This window comes from Tetrao urogallus (assembly GCF_951394365.1).
Source record: "Tetrao urogallus genome assembly, chromosome: 7".
In the NCBI taxonomy this organism is placed as follows: Eukaryota; Metazoa; Chordata; class Aves; order Galliformes; family Phasianidae; genus Tetrao; species Tetrao urogallus.
This window is the reverse complement of record NC_136820.1, coordinates 1,110,544-1,134,276: the sequence shown is the minus strand read 5'-3', so window position 1 is coordinate 1,134,276 and position 23,733 is coordinate 1,110,544. Positions and strand designations below refer to the sequence as shown.

The window sequence follows — 23,733 nt, the reverse complement described above, 5'->3', positions numbered from 1 at the left end:
GTGAGGCAGCATGTTCAGACAGAGCCAATCGAGTGCTTGTTCAGAAGAGCAGATACTCTGCAGATCCTGGAACTGGATGGCTGCACATGTGTGTGGTTCCTCAGGAAAAAAGCTGCTTGTGCTGTGAAGTACTGGTGGGAGAGATGGGGGAAGGAGTCAGCTCCTTGCCCCTTGGTCTTTGTTCCAGTCTGCTCTCTGCATCTCCAGATGTCGTTTCTGGGCAGCAGAGTGAGGGCTATAGTGATGCTGGGAGCATGACTGCTGTGTGTTTGGATGCAGGAAGGTGGGAGAAGTGAAAGAGCTGCTCTTGTACGTGACTGGAGAACTGTCATTTCTGTCGTTAGGATGTGAGAGGTGTGAAGTGTCTACCTTTGGCAGGAGTGGGCTGAAGTGTGCAGATCTGTCCCATTGCCACTGTTGGATGAACGCTGAATGTTGGGTTGAAAGCAGAGCTTTTTGTCTTTAGTCATTGCTTTGTTCACCACTAAGAAAGAGACTATAATTTATTGTCATAAATCTTCTATAAAACCTTTTTTTCTTTTTTTCTTTTTTTTTGTCCGGAGTAGAATTTTTTGCCATTTCTTTCACTCTTCAATTGGGGGATCGAGTACACAAAACACAAATTCCAACCTGTAATCTACCAGGTGAATCTTGACAGCTGTCAGGAAATGCCCATCTCCATTCTCCGTTAGTGGTGCTGGCAGGAGACGGGGAGAAAGATGGGCCTCACACTACTGGATTCCCCAGCAAGTCAGCGTCTACTGATTTCCAGTGGACTTCCAAAAGGTGTGCAAGCCTCTGCTGCAGAACTGGAATATTACTGGAATCAATATGAAAGCTCAAGTATGGTACTGCATTACAAGCTACTACAACTTAAACTCTTCTGTGTTTGGTGCTTGTGCTTGGCTTTAGCTAAGAAGCAAAAGTACATGACATTGCTGGAACTGGATTGCAGTATGTCATATGGAGTCTCCTGTTCAAATACATGCCCTATTGTTCTCTAAGAACTTTTGTGAAATTATTTTTCTTGGCATCCGCATATGGGATATTTCAGTTTTCTGTATTAAGTATTTGTTCAATTTTTATTTGGTCCATACAGTAATCCAGTGATTTCCACTCTAAAGCAATATGCTTGCATTGTAGACATCTTCATGATGCCTTGTTTACAGATGTTGAATTAATCAGTCATTGGGATCAATAAATAGCTACATCACCCATGCAGACCACCTTGATTTTTATTTTTTACACTAACATGGCCTTCAAAGTGGGGGTCCAGAACTAGGTTACTTGGCTGACTTGCTCCCTGTGGGGAAAGTCAGAACATCTTCTAGAGGTTGGGTGAAAAAATTATTTCCTTTTCTTCCACTCTGTTCAGGTTGGTTTTTAGGAAGGCTTTCTTCTCTAAAAGAGTGGTTGGGCATTGGAACAGGTTGCCCAGGGAAGTGGTAGGCCCTGGGGGTGTGTAAGGAAAGGGTCGATGCAGTACTTAAGGACATGGTTTGTGGGCAGTATTGTTGGTAGGTGGACAGTTGGACTAGGTGATCTTAGAGCTGCTTTCCAACCTTTATGGTTCTATGATATGTAATTTCATTAATCATTCCTGTTATAGGACAACTGGCAACTACAGACTGCTCTGTAACATTAAAATCTTTTGTTTTCATAAAAATACAACCTGAAAGTTCTATAAAATAGGAAGGGGGGGAGGGGAAGCTAAGTCCAAAAGGGTGCGATTAAAATCTCTCTTAGTAAAGAATAGGTTAGGATTTTTCAAAGTGAAATGCAGCATTTAGGCCCAAAGCAGCTACTGAAAAATTATGGGGAGAACAATCTAAATTACTTCAAGGGATTACATTTTTATTCCTGTAAACGCAGAGAACTTAACTGCATTGATTCTTTGCAGAAAACATGTAGGAAAATGTTTTTTGCTTTGGCAAGTGGATAAATGCAGTCAAATGGTGGGAAAGAACTGGTTACATCCTTGTTTCTGCAAGGAACGTGAATCAAAATGACTCATATTCCCTGTGCAATGCAACATACCTGCCCAAGCTAGAGTGAAACGGTAGGCCCGTGAGCTGGCCACAGTGGAGGAGCATGCATGAAAAAGAATGTGTTGGCCTGCTTTCTCTCTGAGACAGACTACTGTTTTTAAAACGCGTGGGTTCATACAGCCCCTTTGTACTCGTCAACTCCAACTCAGCTAGGTGCCAGTGTTGTAACTCTGCTAAACAGCGCTTGTTTCTTGTTCTTCAGTTGTAAATAGGTCCTCCCCCTGAGCAGCTTGACTTCAGAGTGATGACTGCCTGCCAGAAGCTATTAAAATCAAACAAGAGAGTAAGAAACAAATGTAATCCAACAAAGGCCATAAGGAAGATGGGCATTTTAGCCAAGCAAACAAACAGAAAAGAAACTATGGAAATTTTCAAGCCAATTCAAGGCCAAAGAAATTATTTTGCATACTTAAAATGACTAAGATGATTAAAGGATTGCAGCAGCTTTCAATGAGACCAAGAGCTGCCATTGTCACCCTGGAGAAGAGATGGCTTGGGGGGGGACCTTACCACGTACATAAATGCCTGTAAGTAAGGCGGAGCCAGATGTGGTGCTTAATGACAGGACGAGAGGCAGTGGGCACAGGTAGAAGTGCAGGCAATTCTATTTAAATAGAGGCAAAGTCCTTTTTACTGTGAGAATGGTTGAGCTTTGAAACAGGCTGTCCAGAGGCTGTGGATTTTCCTCTGGAGATCTTCAAAACCCAGCTGGAACCTGTTCTCAGGGAATCTGTTCCAGCCGCTGAGCATGAGGCAATTGAACAAAGAGATCTCTTGAGGCTTCTTGCCTTAACAGCTCTGTGATTGGAAAAGAATGGTTTTCTACATGGAATTTAACTACTTTTTTAGGGTTTTTATCAAAAGATGAATGTTTTCTGGGTTAAAAATGAAGCAATTGTCTACATTGGTGATCAGTGACACGCAACATAATGTAACTATAATGTTTAGAGCGCCAGTGATCTACCAAAAAAAAAAAAAAGCAATCTAATTTGCTCCAGTGTTCTTTAGGAAAAGATGATAAGGGAGAGAGGTGCCTATGAGCACTCTTGAAGCTCATAGAATCACCAAGGTTGGAAAAGATCTCCAAGATCATCCTGTCCTACCGTCCATCTACCATCACCATTTCCCACTAAACCACGCATGTTATTTGGGCTTCTAGCAGCTGCTGGTGGTTTTGAGACCTTTGCTGTCCTTTTCATGGCTACTGCAGCTCCTGGCTGCTCCCACTGCACCTGCATCTTCTGTGAGGAGCAGCCGTGGGCTGCAGGATGCTTAATGGGAGCCACATGGCTCAGAGCCCAGCATGGTGACTTGATGCTTTTTTTCCTTTCTATAATTGCATCCTAAAATAGCTCAAACACAGAGGAAGTAGCTTCTGAGGTTCTTCAAGGTCAAGATGTTAGAAATTGTATGTTTGCTGACTGTATGCCATATAACAAAAGCAGGAATTTGAATGTGACTTCCCTCTTGTCCCAGTCCCCTGACTTGCTGGCTTCCAGTTCTGCTCGCTGTTTTCTCCCATATCTGGCTTAAAGATTTGAATTAGAGAAGAAAAATGGTGAAATATGATGATACTGCCTGTTCTCTCAGCTTTGATGATCTCACAGACTTGTTAGGATGCCTAGGAGCCTCCAGTTAAAAGGGTGCCCCGCTGGCTCTCTGGAGAAGTGGCAGACACAATCTGTTCAGAAACTCTGCTTCCCCGAAGTAAAGCAATAGAATTTCCAGTTTTGCCAGTAAGGTTTGTGTTGGAACATTTTGCTCCTGCCAGGGGTTAGGGCTGGGCCAGGCAGTGGTGCAATGGCACAGCCACGTGAGGCTAGAGGGGGGATGCTGCAAGTGCCAGCAGGGGAGTCAGGGCAGAGAGGTGTGATCCCACTGGCCAAGGTGACTGTTGCCAAGTTCCTTGGGCATTTGTACACCTTGCAGAACTGCAAGCCCCAGCTTGCTCAGCACATAGCAGCAATATGCAGTGATGGCAGCACACAGCAAATACTCAGAGCACAGAAACAGGGAGCCGCTCTCCACAGCCACATCTCCTTTGATGGTAGGTAAAGAGTGAAAGCAGCACCCAGGGAAGTGATAATTGATGGACATAAAGTGCTCGACTTGACTTCTCTTTGTCAGCTGTTTGATCCCTACCAGCCCAGCAGTTACTTGAAAGCTGGAGCTGCCACAAGGCATCAGATGGCCGGAGATCTCCTGTCCCTGCATGGGACCACCTTGCTGTGTGGGCTGCAGCAGTGCAAGGTTGATGTTTTCAAATTGCACATTTCGGATTATTTGTTGAAATTGCACAGCAGTGACTTCAGTCCTAAAGCTGGGACACACCTTATCACCCTTTGTTTTTCCTAATCCTACTGGTGTATTTGGGAATTTACCCAGGTGAATTCACTGCAAGACACTATTCATCCTGGGCAGCCAACTGTAAGGCCCAAACTAAAGCTCATGTTTTTTCCTCCTAAAACAGTTCATTTCAGATGTGCTTTTGCTGATCTCCTTTCTTCCACTTAAGACAAATTGAGGCAAAATTGAAATCTCCTGTTGTAGTCTGTGCTATGGCAGTAATTTACTTGTTCCACACCTCCTGAGTGTTTTCTTCTCTAAACAGAACTAAAAGATTGAATGTGCTTACCCCAACTTTGTCTCTGACACTGCTGATATCAGTGATTATTCATAGCAATCTTCAGCATGAGCAGGTGCATGCAGTGAGCCTCCTCCTGGAACCTCTAAGTTATGATCTGTGGCCTTCGCTATCTTGTGAGCTTTTTGATGACAGTGGTGAGGGTGCAAATCTCCCTGCTGCAGGTCATATTCCATGGTGCAGGGAGTTGCTGCCTGACTTGCATCTTGGCTACTCTAGGCCTTCTTGAGAAGTGGGGGGAAAACAAACAGAGAAAAAATCACTTTGAGATGACTTAGTCCTTGAGCCGTATGAAAGAGCAACCCAAACATCCACATTCAGGTCTGAGAGTGTAAGAAAAGAGCCCCATTTCCTGCCATTTTGTTTATTTCAAACTCACATTCATAATACCAGCACTTGCAGGACACAACACACGACCTCTTGTTGCACCATCCTTATGTTAGGCATTTGCTGAACGCACAAGCCAACAAATGAAAGAAACGACAATGGTGACAGCGGTGACAGAGCTCAATGGTAGAAACAAAACCGCCTTCAAAGCACCCACTTATGTGAAATTGTCCTCTCCGACAACTGAGTACAACCCTGAACACAGCGTGAGGCGATCAATTAATGGCTCCCCCAGTTTGATGGCAGGTGGGGACGCAGCTGCCTTGGACTTTCAGCCTCCGTGCGCGCTGACGCTTTCCACGGGGGAGCAATAGACCAGAATATTCTGACCATCCCACAGCTTCAAGGTGACATCCTGCAGGCACCAACTGACACAAACCAAGGCAACTTTTAACTTCCTTCAATCACTTTCAGTCTAGTGGTACCATGGGTGCAAAAACAGCAGGCATGGGATGCAAACCACTTCATTATTCTTAAAAAACAGAAAAAAAAAAAAAAAAAAAAAAAAAACCAACACAAAATTGTCACAGTTAATTTAAAACTCAGTTTTCAAAGGCTAGCTTCCCAATATCATAGCTCAGCACAGCAGATCCAGGATATATGCTCCTATTTGTTGCAACCTGAATAAAAGCCCAGCAGCTATTTTCAGCTGGGTCGCTCCTCTCTCACTGCCAACCCCATGCCTTTCTTTCACCTCATCCTGCCAGTGCATTCCATGCTTAGCTCTTCTCCCTCCTTGGAGCCATACTGTGTTGCTAAGGAATTATCCTAGCTTGGGAAAGTTTGAACACTCTCTGATCACTCCCTGTGATTGCTGAAAAATCAACAGGGTACAAAAGTGGTTACTCAAAGGAAAACTGCATTTGTTGGTTACAGGAGGGGAGTCTTTTGCTTTCCCAAATCTCTGCTATGAACCCACTTCTAAGAGCCTGCTCACATGGGTTTTCCAGCTGGGAAGTGCTATTATTTCAGCACACCAAGATAGGAGTTTTCAAGCTTCAGGCAGGCACCCAGCTCTGCTTTTACTGGAGTCAATGCCAAGTACGTACAATTAGGTAATGAGACTGCTGCACCTCTGTGTGATGAATCTACAGCAGGGCTCATCCCAGCCAGCCCTCTGGCTCGATCTGACCACTTGCTGCTGGCAGTCAGCAGGCACAGCGCTGCTCCCTTGGCATGGCTTGGGGCCTCAGCTCTCTTCTCGCTTTGGCCAAGGATGCAGGTGTCCCTTGTCAAGATCAGAGCCTCACCTGCCTCTCCTCACAGCCCCTGGGCCTCCCTCAGCTCCAGGCAGGAAACCCTGCAGCCTCCCATCCCTGCCTGCGAGCAAACACCCCCTCCTCAGCTTCAAACTGGCTCACACACTCCACATTTTCCTTTTTTTCCAGCTGGCCTCTTTTAAAAAAGAATTAAATTTAAAAATCTGATTGACAGACTGCCTTGCTTTGGAGCTTCTCTCCCCATGTCACTTAACTGTGTCTTGTTGCCTCTTGGGCCTCATGTGTGCGTGCTGTGTGGGACCACACCAGAATGGCCCACTTACCCATTTATTATTCCTCCCAGGGGTTTCAGGAGCGAACAAGAAGAAATGATTTTAGCTCCTCAGACAGGTGCAAGGACACTAAGTGCTGTCAAGCTCCAAGCTGATCTATATGTGGGCCCCATACTAAGTTGACAGATTTGTCTGCCACAAATCATTTTGCAGAAGATGCATTCTCTTTTCAGGTTGCAGATGGAAACGTGTGGAGAGTTGTTTTTAAAATAAAACTGATACACTTCACTTACTACTGTATTTTAATACCTTGCAATCTTCAGTCATCCTCATGCTCACTCTGTGAAGTAGGGAGCCTCCTCCTCCATCTGTGAGGAAAGGATAGTGAGGAGCGAGAGTGCCAGGGTACAGATCCCCAGGGAAGCACAGATGTGCCTAAATAATGTCTGCGGACCTCAAGGGTACCTCTGGTCACTAGGAAGGAGGCCAGGTCTGGCCCTGGATCTCTGAAGTCCCAGTTTTGTGCCTTCTTCCCATACGTTTGAGCTTTGATTCCTACCGCCGTTCTAAACACAAATCCATCAAGTTGCATTTATCTAATTATGAAAAGAAAACAATATCATATGGCTGGTGGAAACTGAGCAAAAATGTTGCAGCTCTGTGTTTGTGAATACAGCTAGCAGAAATTCTCAAAAACCTGCAAGGAGATTTTCATCAAATATAATTTCCTCTTTTGCAGTGGAAGATGGAGTTTGAATGCTCAGTTCCAGAAATCAACTTCACCTTGAAAATCAAGGCATCAGTACTACAAGAATGTAAAATCACTATTGTGTGACGTGGAGTCAGAGCATCCTACCAACTTGAGTAACATAACTGTTATCTACCATGATATTTAGCTTACCTTGATTCACTCTGATACAACATGGAAGATAACTCCCTTACCTCAACACATAACACCAGACTGAAGTTGGGCTTGCTGCACAACCACCTCAGCAATTCCTTTGGAGGAGAGGTGAGGGGAACAATCTGCTCCATTGGCTCACAATAGCTACGTGTTACAGTTTGCAGAAGACATCTCACACAAATGAAAGGCTCACACTCTTCTTAAATTTGTATTCATAGAGACGTATTCAACACGTTTCTCAACTAATTTCTGTCATGATAATGATGATAACCTTTCACAAGATCTTCAGACATGAATTTCCTCTTCCTTTGTGTGATGATCTCAGCAACACAGATGACTAAACCACGCATCCTGCTCCAACGTTTTCTCCTTCCACTTCTATCCCTGCATATCTTCCAGTACTTCCCCTAGTACACACCATTGACAGAAGTGATCAATTTCTGAGTGAATTAAAAGGTACCCCATTGACTTTGTTCCAGATTCTGGTAACTTTATCTGCAGATGTAAAAATATGTTAGAGATTCAGTGAAGCATGTTAGTGAAGTGGACACTTATTCCTTCTGAAGTCAAAAACACAACAAAACTATCTCTCCTTTAGCTTAAATGCTCACTTTGTTGTCGTCATCGTTATTTTAATGTATTTCAAGCATTTCATTAAGCTTTTCTAATGGCTGATGTGTAAATGGTTATACAAGTATGCCTGTTCTGGCACACATTAATCTCTGCTGAAAGAATATATGGTGTTACAGCTGCAACCCCCAGGGAAAACCACTCAGTCACTGAAATATTTATGAGTAAACACCTTTCCTCACCAGAATGCATGGTGATCCAGAAGTGACCTGTATTGTGTTAGAGCATCCCATAACCATAACAAGCATGTAGGTTGTCTATCTACAGATCACTCGGTCCATTAAGACGCATCAAGGTAACAAGACATTCAATTATTCTATCAGTGCCGCAAATTCTGCTATTCAGGTTAGTTAATAAACAAAGCTGTGCTTAGAGCTGAAGATCTTAACTAACTGCACTCAGTCTGATATTTGAATAACAAAAATGTTTCATGTATAATGCTTGGGATCACAAATGGAAAATGCCAGGAGTTCTGAAACAGAACCAGCAGGCAGGAGCTAGGAATGCTGTGGAGTCAGTAGACTGATCTGTGATACAATCATCGAAGATGCTTAACTAGTTTATTTCAAGAAAACATGGATGTTCACCGAGATTGAAAGCATGAAAAAGTGGGAAAGAAAGTTGGTGGTTTATGTCTTGGGTGAGGTCTGTAGAAGGCTGGATTTTGATTTCACCCTGAGTCACTCAAGTGACTAGCATTCTTAAAAGGTGACATAGAAAAATATTAGTGAGAATAGTTCTAAAGTTCTTCTCTGTTTTTCAATCAACATAAGAGGTTGTGTGCTTGCCCTGAGTATTTGGCCTTAGATAAAGTGCCTGGTAAAATTTCTAAAACCTGGGAAATGTTTTTGCCCAGGGTATCATGTAGGTAAAAACTGGCTGGAGTGAGATGTAAAGTGGAATTTTATGTGAGTTGATTAAAGGTTAATTTTCTTGCCCCGACAACCTCCTCCTTCACCTGCAGCATCTAGTCCATTCCCTACTCCTTTGTTTAGTCAAAAACAGAAAAATCATAACAAATAAAATGATTTGAAAGGGACACAATCCCTCAGTGAGTTGCCCGAAGAGGTCTCTGAGGATGTCCTGGGTCTCTAGAAAAACCAGGAAAGAACAGCTGGTCCTTTTCTAAAGGACCTCAGTTTCTGGGTGAACACACTGATGCAAAGTTCTTCTCAGACAGCAACCCAGAGAGGAAGTTATCTGTATTTGTGAGGTTTGTCTCAGCCCAGCCCCAGGATGATGCAAATCAGCCTTGTGCAATACTTCATCACCCAGCACAGCGTTCTCCAGTGCCTATGTGATGTGAGTGCTCAGCCCCATGTCAGGCTGATATCCCCCATTGCAGAGGCCTACAGGAGCTTTAAAAGCCATGCCATTTGTGCTGTAGGCTCCACTGTGCAGTTTGTGAGTAGCTATAAAACTCCTCTGAACAAAGTTTTGAAAACTAACGTGGAACATACCTGGGGGGAAGGGAGGCAACTGCTATTTGAAAGATAGATCTTGATACATTTCTGAAAATGATTACAGTAAGGGAAGGATTCGCTGACTTGGAAGGTCCCTTAGCATTCTGCAGTGTACCCAATACGTCACAAAATGAGGACGCCTTTCTTGCTCTTTCTAGTTCTTCTCATCAGAGCTACAGATTTAAGCCTGGAAATCCATTCCTTCTCCAGATCAACTGGCATCCCACTCTATTGCTTTGCAGTGGCACTCTTGCTCCCGGATCACTTGAGACTTGCTGAAAAGCCCAGTGTTGATCTCTTTTCATGTTGGCAAACTACTGGGGAAGCCATTCTGTGACACAGTCTCTCCAACATTAGTTGTGCTCTTTCTGTATCCACACGATTCTTCCTATCTGTCTGTTAGATGTTGTGCACCTTCAGAGAGTTTCCAGGGCAGCAGGAGTGTTGTTCAGATGCTCCAAGTCCTGCTGATAATACTGCATTATGGCAAAACTTTCTACGCAGGAGAAATAGGCTAGAGAGGAGATTGTCCACTTTAAATAAATAAACAAAAATATAAATAAATGAATCAATGGATTAAGAACTGGTTCACTGGTCACAGCAAAAGGGTTGTATAGGATCAACAGTCCTATGTCAGGGTGCAGGCCGGTCACAAGCAGTGTCCCTCAGGGGTCGGTCTTGGGGCCGGTGCTCTTCAGCATCTTCATCAATGACACAGATGATGGCATCGAGTGCAGCCTCAGCAAGTTTGCAGATGGCACCAAGCTGAGCAGTGCAGTCGATACAATGGAAGGAAGGGAAGCATCCAGAGGGACCTGGACAAGCTGGAGAAGTGGGCCTGTGTGAACCCAATGAGCTTCAATAAGGACAAGTGCAAGGTGCTGCACTTGGGCCGGGGCAATCCCAGGTATTGATACAGACTGGGGGAAGATCTCCTTGAGAGCAGCCCTGCGCAGAAGGACTTGGGGTCCTGGTGGACAAGAAGCTGGCCATGAGGCAGCAGTGTGCGCCTGCAGCCCGGAAGGCCAGCTGTGTTCTGGGCTGCATGAAAAAGGGGCGGCCAGCAGGAGAGGGAGGTGATCGTCCCCCTCTGCTCGGCTCTTGTGAGGCCCCATCTGCAGCGCTGCGTCCAGGCCTGGGACCCCCAGCACAGGAAGGACGTGGAGCTCTGGGAGCGGGTCCAGAGGAGGCACTGAGATGAGCAGAGGGCTGGAGCAGCTCTGCTGTGAGGAAAGGTTGAGGGAACTGGGCTTGTTCAGCTTGGAGAAGAGAAGGCTGCAGGGAGACCTCATGGTGGCCTTCAGTGCTTGGAGGGAGTGGATAAACAGGAGGGGGAATGGCGGTTTGTGAGGGTGGATGGTGATGGGACAAGGGGAATGGTTTTACAGTGAGACAGGGGAGGTTTAGGTTGGATATGAGGAGGAAGTTTTTCATGAGAGGGTGGTGAGGCACTGGAACAGGTTGCCCAAGGAGGCTGTGGATGCCCCATCCCTGCAGGCATTCAAGGCCAGGCTGGATGTGGCTCTGGGCAGCCTGGGCTGCTGGTTGGCGACCTGCACACAGCAGGGGTTGGAACTGGATGAGCGTTGTGGTCCTTTTCAACCCAGGCCATTCTGTGATTCTATGAAAAAGATAATTCCTTCAGACACCCATCCACCTGAAAAATAGTTCAGAACTATTTATGAGGAGAAATCTAGCTAAAGGAAGACAGGAATCCTTCTTCAGAGAAGCAATGCTGACTGCAACATTACTCAGCACATTTAAATGAGAAGAGCTGTGAGTATAGCCTGTTCCGCGCTGACGTACAGCTTATGACCAAGTGTCCCTGTTAGTCATATTTGTATATTTTGTAACAGATGGAAAAAAAGAAGGAAAAAAAGGCATAAGGATGAGTTTTTGAAGGTGCTCTGAAAGTAATTCAGGGTTTTTTTAATGGAGTACAGAAAATAGTTCAGGGATAGGGAATATTTATTTCACATACATTGATGTTGGGCAGCAACAGCTGCTGCAGCTACGTAACTCCTGCTATACTTCTGATACAGCTTTTCTAGTGGCAGCCAAGAAACTGCAGCTTTACCAAAGGCTATATTAAAAGCAAGGCACAAAGCGGTGCCATTAAACGTAATGGTCAACAATAGTTGCACAGATGACTGGATGTGGAGAATAATTGTGGTAAGCTGCTATTTGTCAATATCTGGCTGCTACGTATAGCTAGAAAGTGCTGTTCATTGATGACCACTGCGTAAAGCAGAATGTGAGGCTGGATACATGCCAACCTTCCTTATGGAAGAAGTGATTTGGCTAAAGACAGTTTTAAGGCTTACCAGATGAGATTTCTAGATATGTTTCACACAAGCCCAACTTCATTCTGCTGACATCAAGAAGAGTAGTTTCAAGCTCAGAGTGTGCACACATTAACATCCTGCTCTGGCAACTTTGCTCTCACCTTCCAAAGAGTTTAAAATAAGGTGTATGATTTGTTTCCTGGTCCCTCCCCATCTATATCACTCTCTGAGCATGAGAATGAGGGGTGTTGCCTGCTCTCCCTAATTAGAGTCATCTCATACGAGCAGACAGTATCCAGGTGGCATAGAAACAGCACTGTTAGGCTGTAGTGGTTCTCTTGCCCCCCTGGGCTATCCTGGGGAGCTCCAGCAAAAGGGACCTCAACATACTGGCCCTTAGTGCCTGTGGACCATGGCAAGAAGCCACTCATACCCTGTTAAATGTACATAGTGTTCATCCTCCAGTTTGGAGGGAAAAGTGGTTTGATTTTCTCCCATCAGTGTCTCACTTTGAGCACTGAATGTGAAATACCCAGCTACTGTTTGTCTGCATGTTTTCTGTAGAAAAGCTGAAAGCATGCTGGGGTTGGCTTGGGAAACTGCTCCCATTAGGGAGAGAGTGGGCGTGAAGACAGAGAGTAGAAATATGATCACCTGAATGTTTGTACAAGCTTTCAAAGAGACCACGTGCATGCAAACTATTTCAGCCTAAAGGAACTGGGGGGAAGTACTCCTCTCCCCCCTCCTCCTTCCATTATGGAAACTGCTTGCTCCTCACAGATCCCAGTACAGGCTAATTCTGTACACTAGACAAAAGAAACTGGAACAGCCCTGAGTGTGGGCAAAGGGAGGCAGGTTCCCGGTGTGGAGGCTACACAGTGACATACCACTCAGTACAGAAAGTCTCATTTCAGAAGATCAGCTGGCTTGCCACTGAGTAATCAGGCACATTCAGGATCTCTCAGTATTGTAGCAGACCAAGAAGTAGCCATTGCATTGAGCCATTCGATTACACGGCTCAGTGATGCAGGGAACGAGCTGTGTTACTTTCAGTAGAGGGAGAAACTTTTTCTGAGATTTCTGAATAGCAGTGCTGAAGCTGAAATTAAAAAATAAATGCTAATGTCCTTATTAAAGCCAACTTCAATATTTTAAAGCATCAGGGGATCGAATATCTATCATATACCGCTGAGCTCAAGGGCATGATTGCCTAAAATTAAAGCCTGCTTTCCAGCCTTGTCTGATTTGTTATTAATATGTGTAAAATGAAGGGGAGGCTTCACAACTTGTGTGAGGGCTTGAGGAGCAGGCTTAGCTACACTTTTCTGACAGTGCTATATGATAAGGCAGTAGCTGAAAAGCATTTGGTAGAAGCAGCAAGGGAGAGGAAGAGGATCAAGAAGCCCATGGAACCCCCTCAGACAGGCAAAACCTGTTTCTGTTTCGATGCTAAATAAACAATATAAAAACAAAGCAAGAGAACAAAAAAAACCCAACATACACTTGGACTAATCATTTGAATTCTCAACAAAAGACGTGTGGCAATTAGGTCTGTGAGCAGTGATGGCTAAATGCCCAGCTTTTCTCTTCTTGTCCAGTTCTCCTCAGTGCTGGTCGCTTTTAACTGCCTTCATGGTCTTCAGGAGAAATTAATAAAATCTTTAGCATCTCACAGGCTTGTGGTGCTTTATGGGACAGCACCAAAAAGAGATTTACCAGTAAAATTGCTAGACTTAAATATACATTCTCACAAATCCTCCTTTAAGTAGCTCTCTTTTTCCTGCCCAGATGTAAAATCTCAGTTATAAGTGAAACATTACTGACCAACCTTTCATTTCATCCCAACTCTCAAGAAGCCTCCCAGAAACCAGCCTTCCTAGTGACCACAGCAGCCTGCTGTCTGCATAACTCCCACCTTCGGAAATGGGTACAGCAGTGCTTTAGAATCAACCCTGGCATTAAATGAAGCAGAGGTAGAACCCAGAAGTTTCAGCCACACTTCCCTTAACTTCATGTGCTTTTCAGATCTTACATGCTGCTGCTTTTCCCTCTACACAAAAGCAAATGGAAGGGCCAGAGGTGAAATAAGGTTGCTAACAGCACCAAGGCTTACTTTGCATAAGACTATACATAACCACATCCCCCACTGCTGAACAGTCCCATAAAAATAGCCACTTGCTGCAGTTCTCTTAGAAAAGCTGGCATCTTTCCTCCCTGAAAAGAAGGACAGATATTTGTTGTGAAAGAAGAAAACTAAAGGGTCATTTCCCCTCTTTTCTAAAAGCCCTTTCCAACTGCCCAGCCAAGCAGGCCTGAATAAAAGCACAGCACACAGTGGCTGGGCTCAATCTCACCAGGGCCCCACAGCACACCCAGAAGGCATCATGGTGAGAACAGAGCAAGCTGGGGACCAAGCTGGGCTGAATGTGTTTATTCACTCCTTTTAGTGATGCCACCACTTCACTGATTGCCGAGAAGAAAATGACCTCCTGGGTGAGGCATGGAGCCAGGGCCCAGCACACTGTTCTGGCGCTTCCCGTGCACGCTCATAGCACAGCAAAGCATTCAGACTGCAGGGGCCAGATCTCTCTCTCGAGTAAACTCCTGTAAAGTAAACACACTTGCAGCAGGGGTGAGTTTGGTTCAGCTATGCCAGCAAATGTAGTGTAGCCAGGGTGTGTGTGCGTTGTGGTTTTTTTTTTCTTTTCTTTTTTCTTTTTTTCCCTGAGCCATGAGGTAAACAGGAAGTTTCTTGCAAGCCTATTTTTCTTCCTTCCTGTATGCCCCTTCCCACCATCGTACAGTTTGCCCTTTTCATGAGTCCTGGTTGTGGCATCCCAACTGAATGACACAGCAGAGGGAATACCTCCAAGAAAGCTGATCCATTCTTCCATCTCTCTGTGTAAGAGTGAGACTGTGCAGCCTAAGGAGCCTTGATCTAATGCTATTGCCCACAGCAGGTCGGTAGGAAACTAGAGGAGCTGTCAGTGGGAGTGCACCATGTTGCTTCAGGCCTGCCTGTGGAGCACAGGACCTGACCAAGCACCTGAGTACCAGCTTATGCTCTTTCTTCTCAGCTGGGGGAAAGGGAGGAATGGCCTTCACAGCAATTAAAAGAATTGAAAAATTAATAAAGGGCTGCTACATCCTTTTGATGTAAAAGCATAGACATCTGAATGCATACGGAAGTTGTATGGGATTTCTAAACCCAGATTTGACACCTAAATTCTTGTGCCAGGATGGTGAAATGCAAGCACTGAATGTAGTGAGAGCTGTTTAGTAAACCAAAGGACAAACCCAGTTACAGAAATATGACCTAGGCAATGCCATTTGAGTCCTGTTGTGAAAATCACCTCTTGCATCCCTCAAGTATGCATTAGTCAGGTATTACACAGCTGACAACCACAGTTTAAAGAGGGTGGAGAGGCAAACTTCAGGGTAAACTTCCTCAGCTCGCTTCTCTGCTGAGATGCCCACATGTGTACATGCTCCAGCCCAAGGAAAACCTAGGTATAACTTTTGTTGTTTCTAGAATTCAGTTTTAAAGCATGTTATTACTCATTCAAAGGCTTACTTTGTTAACTAGTTAATTTGGTTTTAAGAGGTCTTAATATTCATGTTTACAGCTTTTTTCACTGAGCATTTGTTGATAACTAGTACTGGTAGCAACCCCTCCCCCCCCCCAAAAAAACCACCAAGAATATATTAATGCCATAACAATCTTATGCCCCAAATCCCCAAGTTGTGACATTTGTACAATCACTCATCTCTCTCCCTACTGATCTGCTCCTCTGCTGGGCTTTCTTCACTTCCCTTGAGGAACTTGAGCAGCGTGAGAAGTTGCAGCAGAGGAAGTAACTATGTTTTGTTAGAGAAATGGTGACAGTCAGCTCACAAGGACAGGACATCAAGAACTTTTTGCTTGCTGGCTAGTGTTTTCTGCTGTCCTTAAATCACAGTTTGGAACATTAGTTTTTTCCTCAAATGGACAATCTGATTCATGTCTATGTTTCTTCTAAGATTTGTCCTGCAAGGAGCAGGACATGACCAGCTGTTGTTCTCAGAGCCTGGCACACTGATTGTTCTGCTGGATGCAGAATAAAGTGAGGAACGTGCTTGATGCCAACACCACATAACAGAAAAAAGGTTGTAAATTTGGAGAGCTGATCAGATATAACAGACTGTGACTTAAGGCATTTGTTTTGCCCCTTTCAAAGTTGCAGTCTGAAACTGCCAGGCAAAATTTGCCTTTTATGATGAAATTCAAGGTAATTGAATACAAATGTCTGGGCCTGGGGGGGCGCTGCTGACTGTTTGCATGAGTAGAAGTAGAAAGACATGGAGCTCTTGCATCAGCAAGGAGGTTTTGACCGAGACTGAAGGAACCTCGCTAACAAATGGCTAAAATGAAATGGTCTGCAATCTGCTGTCAGCAGGTTTGAGGTTCAGCTGGTCTCATGGTCTGACTGCACCCAAACAAGCAAGATGGAAAATAAGAGGAACTTCTTGACAATCAACCATGTGCTCGTGACTGTTCTCATTTCCGTCTCTACTCACTGTGCATCTTGGTCTGCCAGGTCACAGCCTGCTGAAGCACAAACTGGCTTTGTGAATGGGGCAGAGCAGAGAACCAAGAGCTGCGGGCGCCCTGACGATGGTATGTCAGGATGGTGCCATCCAGGAATGTAATTTGGCAGCTGAGAAATGTGGAGACCAGCAAGTACTGCTACTCTGCGCTGCACTTCCCTCAAAGCCATGGCCCGTCATAAGCCCTGACAAAGCAAATCTGAGGAGACACCCAGCACCCTGCAGGCGTTAGGCCCCTAGCCTGCTGCAGCTCTGCCAAGCTCCCCACTGCCCCAGCAAGGAGAGTATCCCCGCTGTCTGCTTGCTGTCACACAGGCAGCCAGCTGCTCAGACCTCTCCCCTTTCAGGCTGGGCCTTGATGACTCCTCTGTTCTCCTCCCACTTGTTTCTCAGCTGTTCTCTGGCCCAGTGCTATGACAGCATGTTGCATAAAGAGGTTAAGAGCTACACATTTTAACAAGTCTTCAGAGATACTGTAGACCTTCTTTTTAATCCAGCAGTTGTCAGTTAGCTTCCAAAAGCGAGGACTAAGGTGTCCCTGGAACGCAGAGGATCCCTCACAGGTGCAGCCATTCCCCTTCCCTGCCATCTTGGTCACTTGTGGGATGGATGCCTAGATGTTGTATTCACATCCTTGAACAACCCTCAGCATGCAGCTGCTGATGACTTTGGAGTGATGACACAGAAGATACCAATAAAGCCAGCTTGTGGAAGATCAGAACTCAGTATGGAATTGTTGCCTGCAAGGATTCATCATTAAGATCTCTGGCCAACTGTTTGTTGCTCCTATGAGCTGCTTTGCTGAAATGCCACAGAGGTGGCACATAAGGGAAGGGAAGCAGACATGCTGAGATCCATGCCTCTTGTTCTGAGACTTTCTAAAAATTATTTAGAGCTTGCAAAGCACTTAGGGTATTAAAGGGAAGGAAAAAATCTAGAGTTCATTCAACACAATGGGAGCAATTGTACGACAGTGCAGTTAGAGAATCTTATAAATGAATACAATATGCAGTTGCCTCATCATGAGGGAAGCTCAAATTGCTATCTGTGACAGAGATCTCTCCTCAGAACCTGTTATACCACTAAAAAGTATGTAAGTCAACTTGTGGAAAAGCAGATTTCTTCTCACCTGCTAATTAAAAAAAGTACAATTTCCAAGTTATAGTGTTCTGCATAAAGATATCTTCCCTCTTGCTATTCACAGCAGTGAGAAAGATTAAGTGGAGATTAGTGTACACAAAAACACCAAGCTCACTGTTACCAAAAGAGGTATTAAATCATTATAAGTACTGTTGTCTAAAAATAAGTATTAAAGAGTAGAACTTCCTAATAAGGGCAATGTTCATCTAATGCCTTGAAAATGGTAAAATCTGGTGGAGTAGGTAGTCTTCAGGCCTGACACTGAAGGTAAGAAGGACTCAGAGTTAACAGTGAGATAAAGCAAACACAGAGAGGTGGAAGACTTCCAGGCTCACACGTGAAATGGTGGGTTATTGCAACAATCAGGTCTGTTTTTAATTAGACTTTTGTTTTCTCCATGGAGGATCTTCTAAATATAGACTGGACTTAAGAGATTCTCCCTATTTTCAGCAAATTCATATCTTCTGTTCTGGTTTCTGCAATTCATGCAGGTCATTCGATTTCCACTCGTGTTAGAGGTTGATCTCAGGCACCTCCACCAAAGGCAGGGGGTCAGTGAAACTAAACACTATTTCACAAAGCTATAGCTGTTCTTTTTATTTGTTTCTGGCTGAAGCAAGAAGGCTGGGACACAGGTTCTCTGGGGAAGGCACCTCCTCCTCCTCCTCCTGGCCCCACCAAGTTCCACCAGCATGTCTGGCTTCCAGTTGCTATCACAGTCTGAACAGTAAACAGTAATATTGCTGTGAATTCAGAGAGAAGCTACTTGATCTATGCACACTTGGTGTGATCGCTGCTGGTTACCTCAATTTTGGCCACTGATTGCTTACCTGGCTAAGACAATATACCAATAGCCACTAACACAGGCACCTGGGAGCCTTGAAACCACTGTAAACCACTGCAGTCCTGAGTTATCATCTTGACACGTTAAATATGTGCTGCAAAAGACTACAAATAAATTAAAGTAAAACTTATCATGCGATTTGAACTTAGACCTCAGCATCTAAACTCAAGGATCTGTTACCTTGGGATCTCCCAGAAGTCCTTCTGCAGCTCAGGCTTATAGGATTTGAGTTGGCTCCAACTTCAGCTCTTGAGAAAACCACCCTGGCAGTTGAGGGAAATGTCTGATAAACCACACACAAGCATGCACTTGTACTGAGCATTCTTGCTCTTTGGGATTTGCTCAGGTGGATAGATACAACCCCTCCACTGATCTCCTAAGATACATAAGGCATCTGAATTTGAGCCAATTTCTGTATTAATAACCACCAGGACATAATTTTAGAGACAGCTTCTTGACACTGTCTAGCAAATACCTTCATCGTGGTAACGTTACCAAAGACAGGACAATAAAGTAGAAGTATTTTAACAAGACTGTCATTTCAGCATGTTATTGCCTCCTTTTTCAAGAAAATAGTCTCAACCTACTGTTTATCACATCTCTGAAAAATGACATTACAAGCTGTGCCTCCTACCAGCATGTTCAGAAATACTGACAACTTTCCAGGGAGTATCTGCCTTCACCAAAAGCTCAGGAACTTGTAGAAAGGAAGTCTGCTTATTTCAGAGTCAAACTGAAAGTAGCTGCAATGCTTTTTTTTCTCTGTTGTTTTTCTCCAGCTGCACTGAAAAGTGATATAATAATATTTAAGAAATAAACTATTCTTCAGGCAGCTTTGAAATGTTGCCTTGAGGGGTCTTTGTGGGGATGGCTCTTTGAAATGTGTAACTTACCCTGGTTAAAATGCTTTGTAAGGACAACTGCATGTATGAGAAAGATTACTGACAAACCACAAGTCTGTGGCAAGTTTATTTCTGCCTTTGCTGCTATCAAATTAAAAAGGAAAGTAAAAGTGGTCAACAGAGTGACTAAAAAAACTAACACCTTACTTTTTCAGCTGTATCACATCTCCTGGGGCCGCATACTACAATGCAGGTGGCTCTGTTCAGTTATTACAAAGTCTAAGGTGGTGCCTGTAGATGCTTATTTTCATTTCCTTTTTCCTCCCGGGTGCTCTCATTCGCACAGTTTTGTATCTTTATATATCTTTGTACATATTCTGTCACAGACCACTTCCCCATGTGCTCTCAAGCTACAGTCACTTGTACTACATTTCTTTATGTTTACCTTCCTTCACTCCTCCACCTGTCCTTTTCCTCTTCAGACTATTGCACTACTTCAGTGCTGTTCAAGCAGAAACAGCAGGACCATTGTTCCCAGTGTTCACGGAGCCTTCTCTTGCCATCCTTCAGTTTATCCCTCTGTAAAATGTTTCTGTCTTCCTGTCTGTGAATAATGAAGGCAGATGCCTGGAACCTTTTTGTTTTCCTGCCAAGTTGCAATGACCCTACAGCCTGGTATCTTCAGAGCTTTCAAAGGGTAGGCATATGTGCTAGTGAGTTCAAACGACCCATACTAGACCATCCTGACTGACAACTGCAGCTGCTTATGCTTTGCATTGAAAGTCAAGAGATATCACGGAGGTATGACTAGGGCATGTTATTGGAAAAGCAAGATAATTATCCTACAGTGTGACCCTTTTTTTTTTTTTCTCTTTTTTTTTTAGAGCATGGCATTATAGGTTAATGCCTAATAATCTGTCATTAACATCCCTAATTGTACGTTTCTGTAATTGGATATCATGGGGGGGAGGAATGTTCACCTTTTGTATTTCCAAGGTGAATTGTCACGGATTTCAGAGTAAGAACTCGTAAGTAGGGTAAATGAAAAACTTGCACCCAAAGTTCAGGAAAAGAAAATTGGTGGTGTTTACCCTTTCAACAGTGAGTGCCTTACCTGGGAAAACTATAGGACAGCTTCTTGGCTTCCCTGCCACAGGGAGTGAGGTCACCGGAGCAGCAATCCAAGGTTCAAAAGAACTGCTCCACTCTGCACCAGCACATCCCTACAGCCTGCGTCACAGCCTGGCTTCCAAATGGCCACAATAAAACAAAATAATCTCACAAAGAAACAGCAAATATATCCCATTGACTGTATCAGGAATAACAGCATGCTTAGCACAAGCTTAGCAGAAGTGGACTTTCAAGCCAGAGAGCTTTTCATATTGTGACGTATGTTTTCTGTACCTAATTTCCTAGAATATGTTCACTGAACCTGCAAGCTGATCAGTGGAGAGTAGCATTTCTCATGGCAAGATCAAAGAGCTTGCAATGCCTTGCATGCAGTGGCAGCTACTTAACTTTCATGCCAGTCTACAGCCATTTTTCTGCACCCAGTACATTAATTACGACAAAGACAGACAAGTTCCCAAAGCCTATCTAGCTGTAACTAAGCTTACTAAATCCTGAGGCAGGAAAAAGCATTCAAATACAAGGAGCTTGGAATAACTTTCCTGGCAAAAAGGTCACACTTCACCTTGTAAAAAGAAAATAAAATTGTCACAGAAGTCCCTAGAAGTACTCCAATGGTCACTGGGCTAGGGACCGCACGCGGCTCCATTAGACGTTAGTCACTGGATATGTGCAGTCCCTAACTGCCATCCTTACAAGACTTATGTTACCTGCAGTCTTACTAACTTCAACAATATGATCCACATGCATGCAGTAAATAGTGACCTAAAGGAACTGGATGCCAAGGGAGGCTGTCAGAGGAAAAAAATGTTTCACTCAGGAACATGGTGTAAATCATACGGTGTCTGCTCCAGTGAAATGTGCCTGCTTCCTGAAAGGAGGGGGTAAACGATGTGAACAAGCTCTGCTGTGACCAGCATGAAGCCTGATTTACAAAGCCTTTAAAAATTAACACGGAAAGTGAAAGCAGTCAATAGAGTGAATAAGGAATCTGAACAACTGCTTCATTCTTAAGGCCAGACATACTGCTGATACAATGTCTTTTATTACATGGTATTATAGCAATACATATTTTTGGCACATCACAAAGAGTTTGCTTTTATTTATATTTCCTACTGAGAACAACAACAACAAAAAAATGCTACCCTATATCCCCCTAGGTTCTCAGAAGTTGTATGTTTATTTCAAGCACTCATCCAGAAGGGCCCTACTCTTCTTCTGAAAGTCCCTTTGAAATACATCAGATCAACGTTTAAAGCCTAAAGCTTTGAGGAAAAAAAGTGAATTGTTTTCAAACATCCTGGACAACTAGATTGTTTCCAGAAGTTGGTCCTTACGTTTATGAGTAGAACTAGTTCAGTATCAGCCAAACCCATTAGAAAAGTTATCTGGGAAAAAATAGCTTCAAATACTCAGGACATTTTAATAAGTGTTGAACAGCAGAAACAGCAAAAGACCAACAGGGATTCTGACCTAAAAACACTGTGTTCTGAGATGAAGAAAATAAAAGTTATGATGGAAACCGTTTAAAAAAAAAAAAAGAGCAAAAAGAATCTCTTAATGCACTTGAAGGTGTCAATTCAGTTAACTTGTGCACAGAGCTGTGTGGAATAAAGATGGAGAGAGCAAAGTGACAAAGAAAGCGGTGGAGTCTGGCACTTTGTACATACTGCATCTACAGTGAGATCTCTAACGTGATCAAAGAAGAGTTTCTGATTAATCCATCCACACGTGGCATGCTGGATGCTCACAAATCAGTTGAGTGTGAATCAGCTTCTCTTCCAGTGAGTCCAGGCAAGAGGAACCTGAGATAACAGCTGACTGAAATCCATATTTTCCTCCTCTGAACACATGGGACAACGTTTGAGGGAAAAATGTCACTTTTATTTAATGGTTTAAATGACGTCTTTATTTTATTCGTTAAATTGGCAGTCCTCTTATAGCTCCTGTTAGGAAAGGCAAGACTTTTTAGTTTTGCAGAAATGTGGCAGTAAAACATGAAATGGCTTCACAGGAAGCCTCTATCAGTCTATCTGATGCCTGCACCATCTTCTCTCTTAGACTGAAATACCCCAGGCTGAACAGGTCCGACAAAACTCCACACAGAACTGTTTCCTGTCACCAAAGTACCTTAAGGTGTATGGAGACAAGCTGTTCCTACTGAGCTACAACATGGAGCAGGTGTCGCAGTGTGGGAGTTGGACAGAAGCACAAACTACCCCGCTACATACTGTTGATGGATGAGATTTTTCACAACACAGAGTGCCTTGTCCATGCTCAACAGCTGGTACCTTTACAGGACCACTGTTTCCTGCAAGTGCTGGGTTCCTCTTTGAAAATTAGGCTGCTCTCTGACACACCCTCAGTGGTACTTTTCAGAGAGGGTTGCTGATAACGTTCATTATTTCCTGATAAGCTTACTGCTATTGCTCAAACACTTTTTATTTTTTAATTTTTGAAATCTGACAAATACAGCATACATGAAACTCCTAGATGTGCTGTGACCCATTGGAAAACAGGATCAGCTAGCTGGCAGGAATCCATGCCCACAGACTTCCTAAATTGAAGGCTGTACAGGAAAGACTTTGTCTTTGACCACAACACAATATTGCTTCCGTTTGTTCTTGTTTTCTGTTCTCATTGCATGCTACTCAGCTCTCCCTTTGTGGAAATCAGGAGGAAAGATAAAGAGATGCCATCACTTGTATATGTTGCTCCCAGAGATCTCTGCCTAGACGGAGGAAGCCTCAACTTGGTGCGACTCTGACTGTATTTACTACTGCATTTTGCAGTTCATACAACACCAGTGCAGACAAAGCAGAAGACAGCACTCCTAGGTTGCACAAGCTGCTCAGGAACTGACTCACTGTGTCACTGTGGCAAACACCATAAGCTTCAGGTGTCTCAATTCACACTTGCAAAAATAAGTGGCTTCATACTTCCTGCTTCCTACTTTACTGGAAGAGAGTGACATTTAATGACTGCAAAATGCTCTGACGGCCTAAGATGTAATGTTACTTAGGCATGAAATTCCCCAGCTGCAATACACACATGTGATGAAGCATGACAACGTGCTCCAGAAAAAAAATGCATTTTGAAGCCTAGCGCAGGGTGTGTTGTAGGACTAGCAGAATAATTATAGCAGCCACAGCTGGCATTTATTGTAAAATTTAAAAAGCTGTTAACAGGTCATTAATAATCTGTGACTACCTGCTTTAATAGTACTCTTCAGTCAACAGGCATGAGAGTAAGGGGGTGGAGGAAATGGGTCACACCTTCTCCCAAGTCACCATGGAAGGCCGATACCTTTCTTCTTCATCGCTTTGTAATCTGCCTGTT

The 23,733-nt window shown here is 43.9% G+C and overlaps 1 protein-coding gene across 1 annotated transcript; it reads right to left on the bottom strand.

The window, feature by feature from the left end:
- Nucleotides 1–5,350: 5,350 nt before the first annotated feature.
- COA1 (cytochrome c oxidase assembly factor 1) lies at nt 5,351–18,905 on the bottom strand (the record flags this gene model as incomplete). The annotated part of the gene is given in 8 exon segments (XM_079538466.1): nt 5,351–5,447; nt 7,894–7,970; nt 9,926–9,967; nt 9,971–9,990; nt 9,993–10,064; nt 13,967–13,989; nt 13,991–14,067; nt 18,900–18,905. Coding segments are annotated over 8 exon segments (414 nt in total).
- Between the last annotated feature and the right edge of the window lie 4,828 nt (nt 18,906–23,733).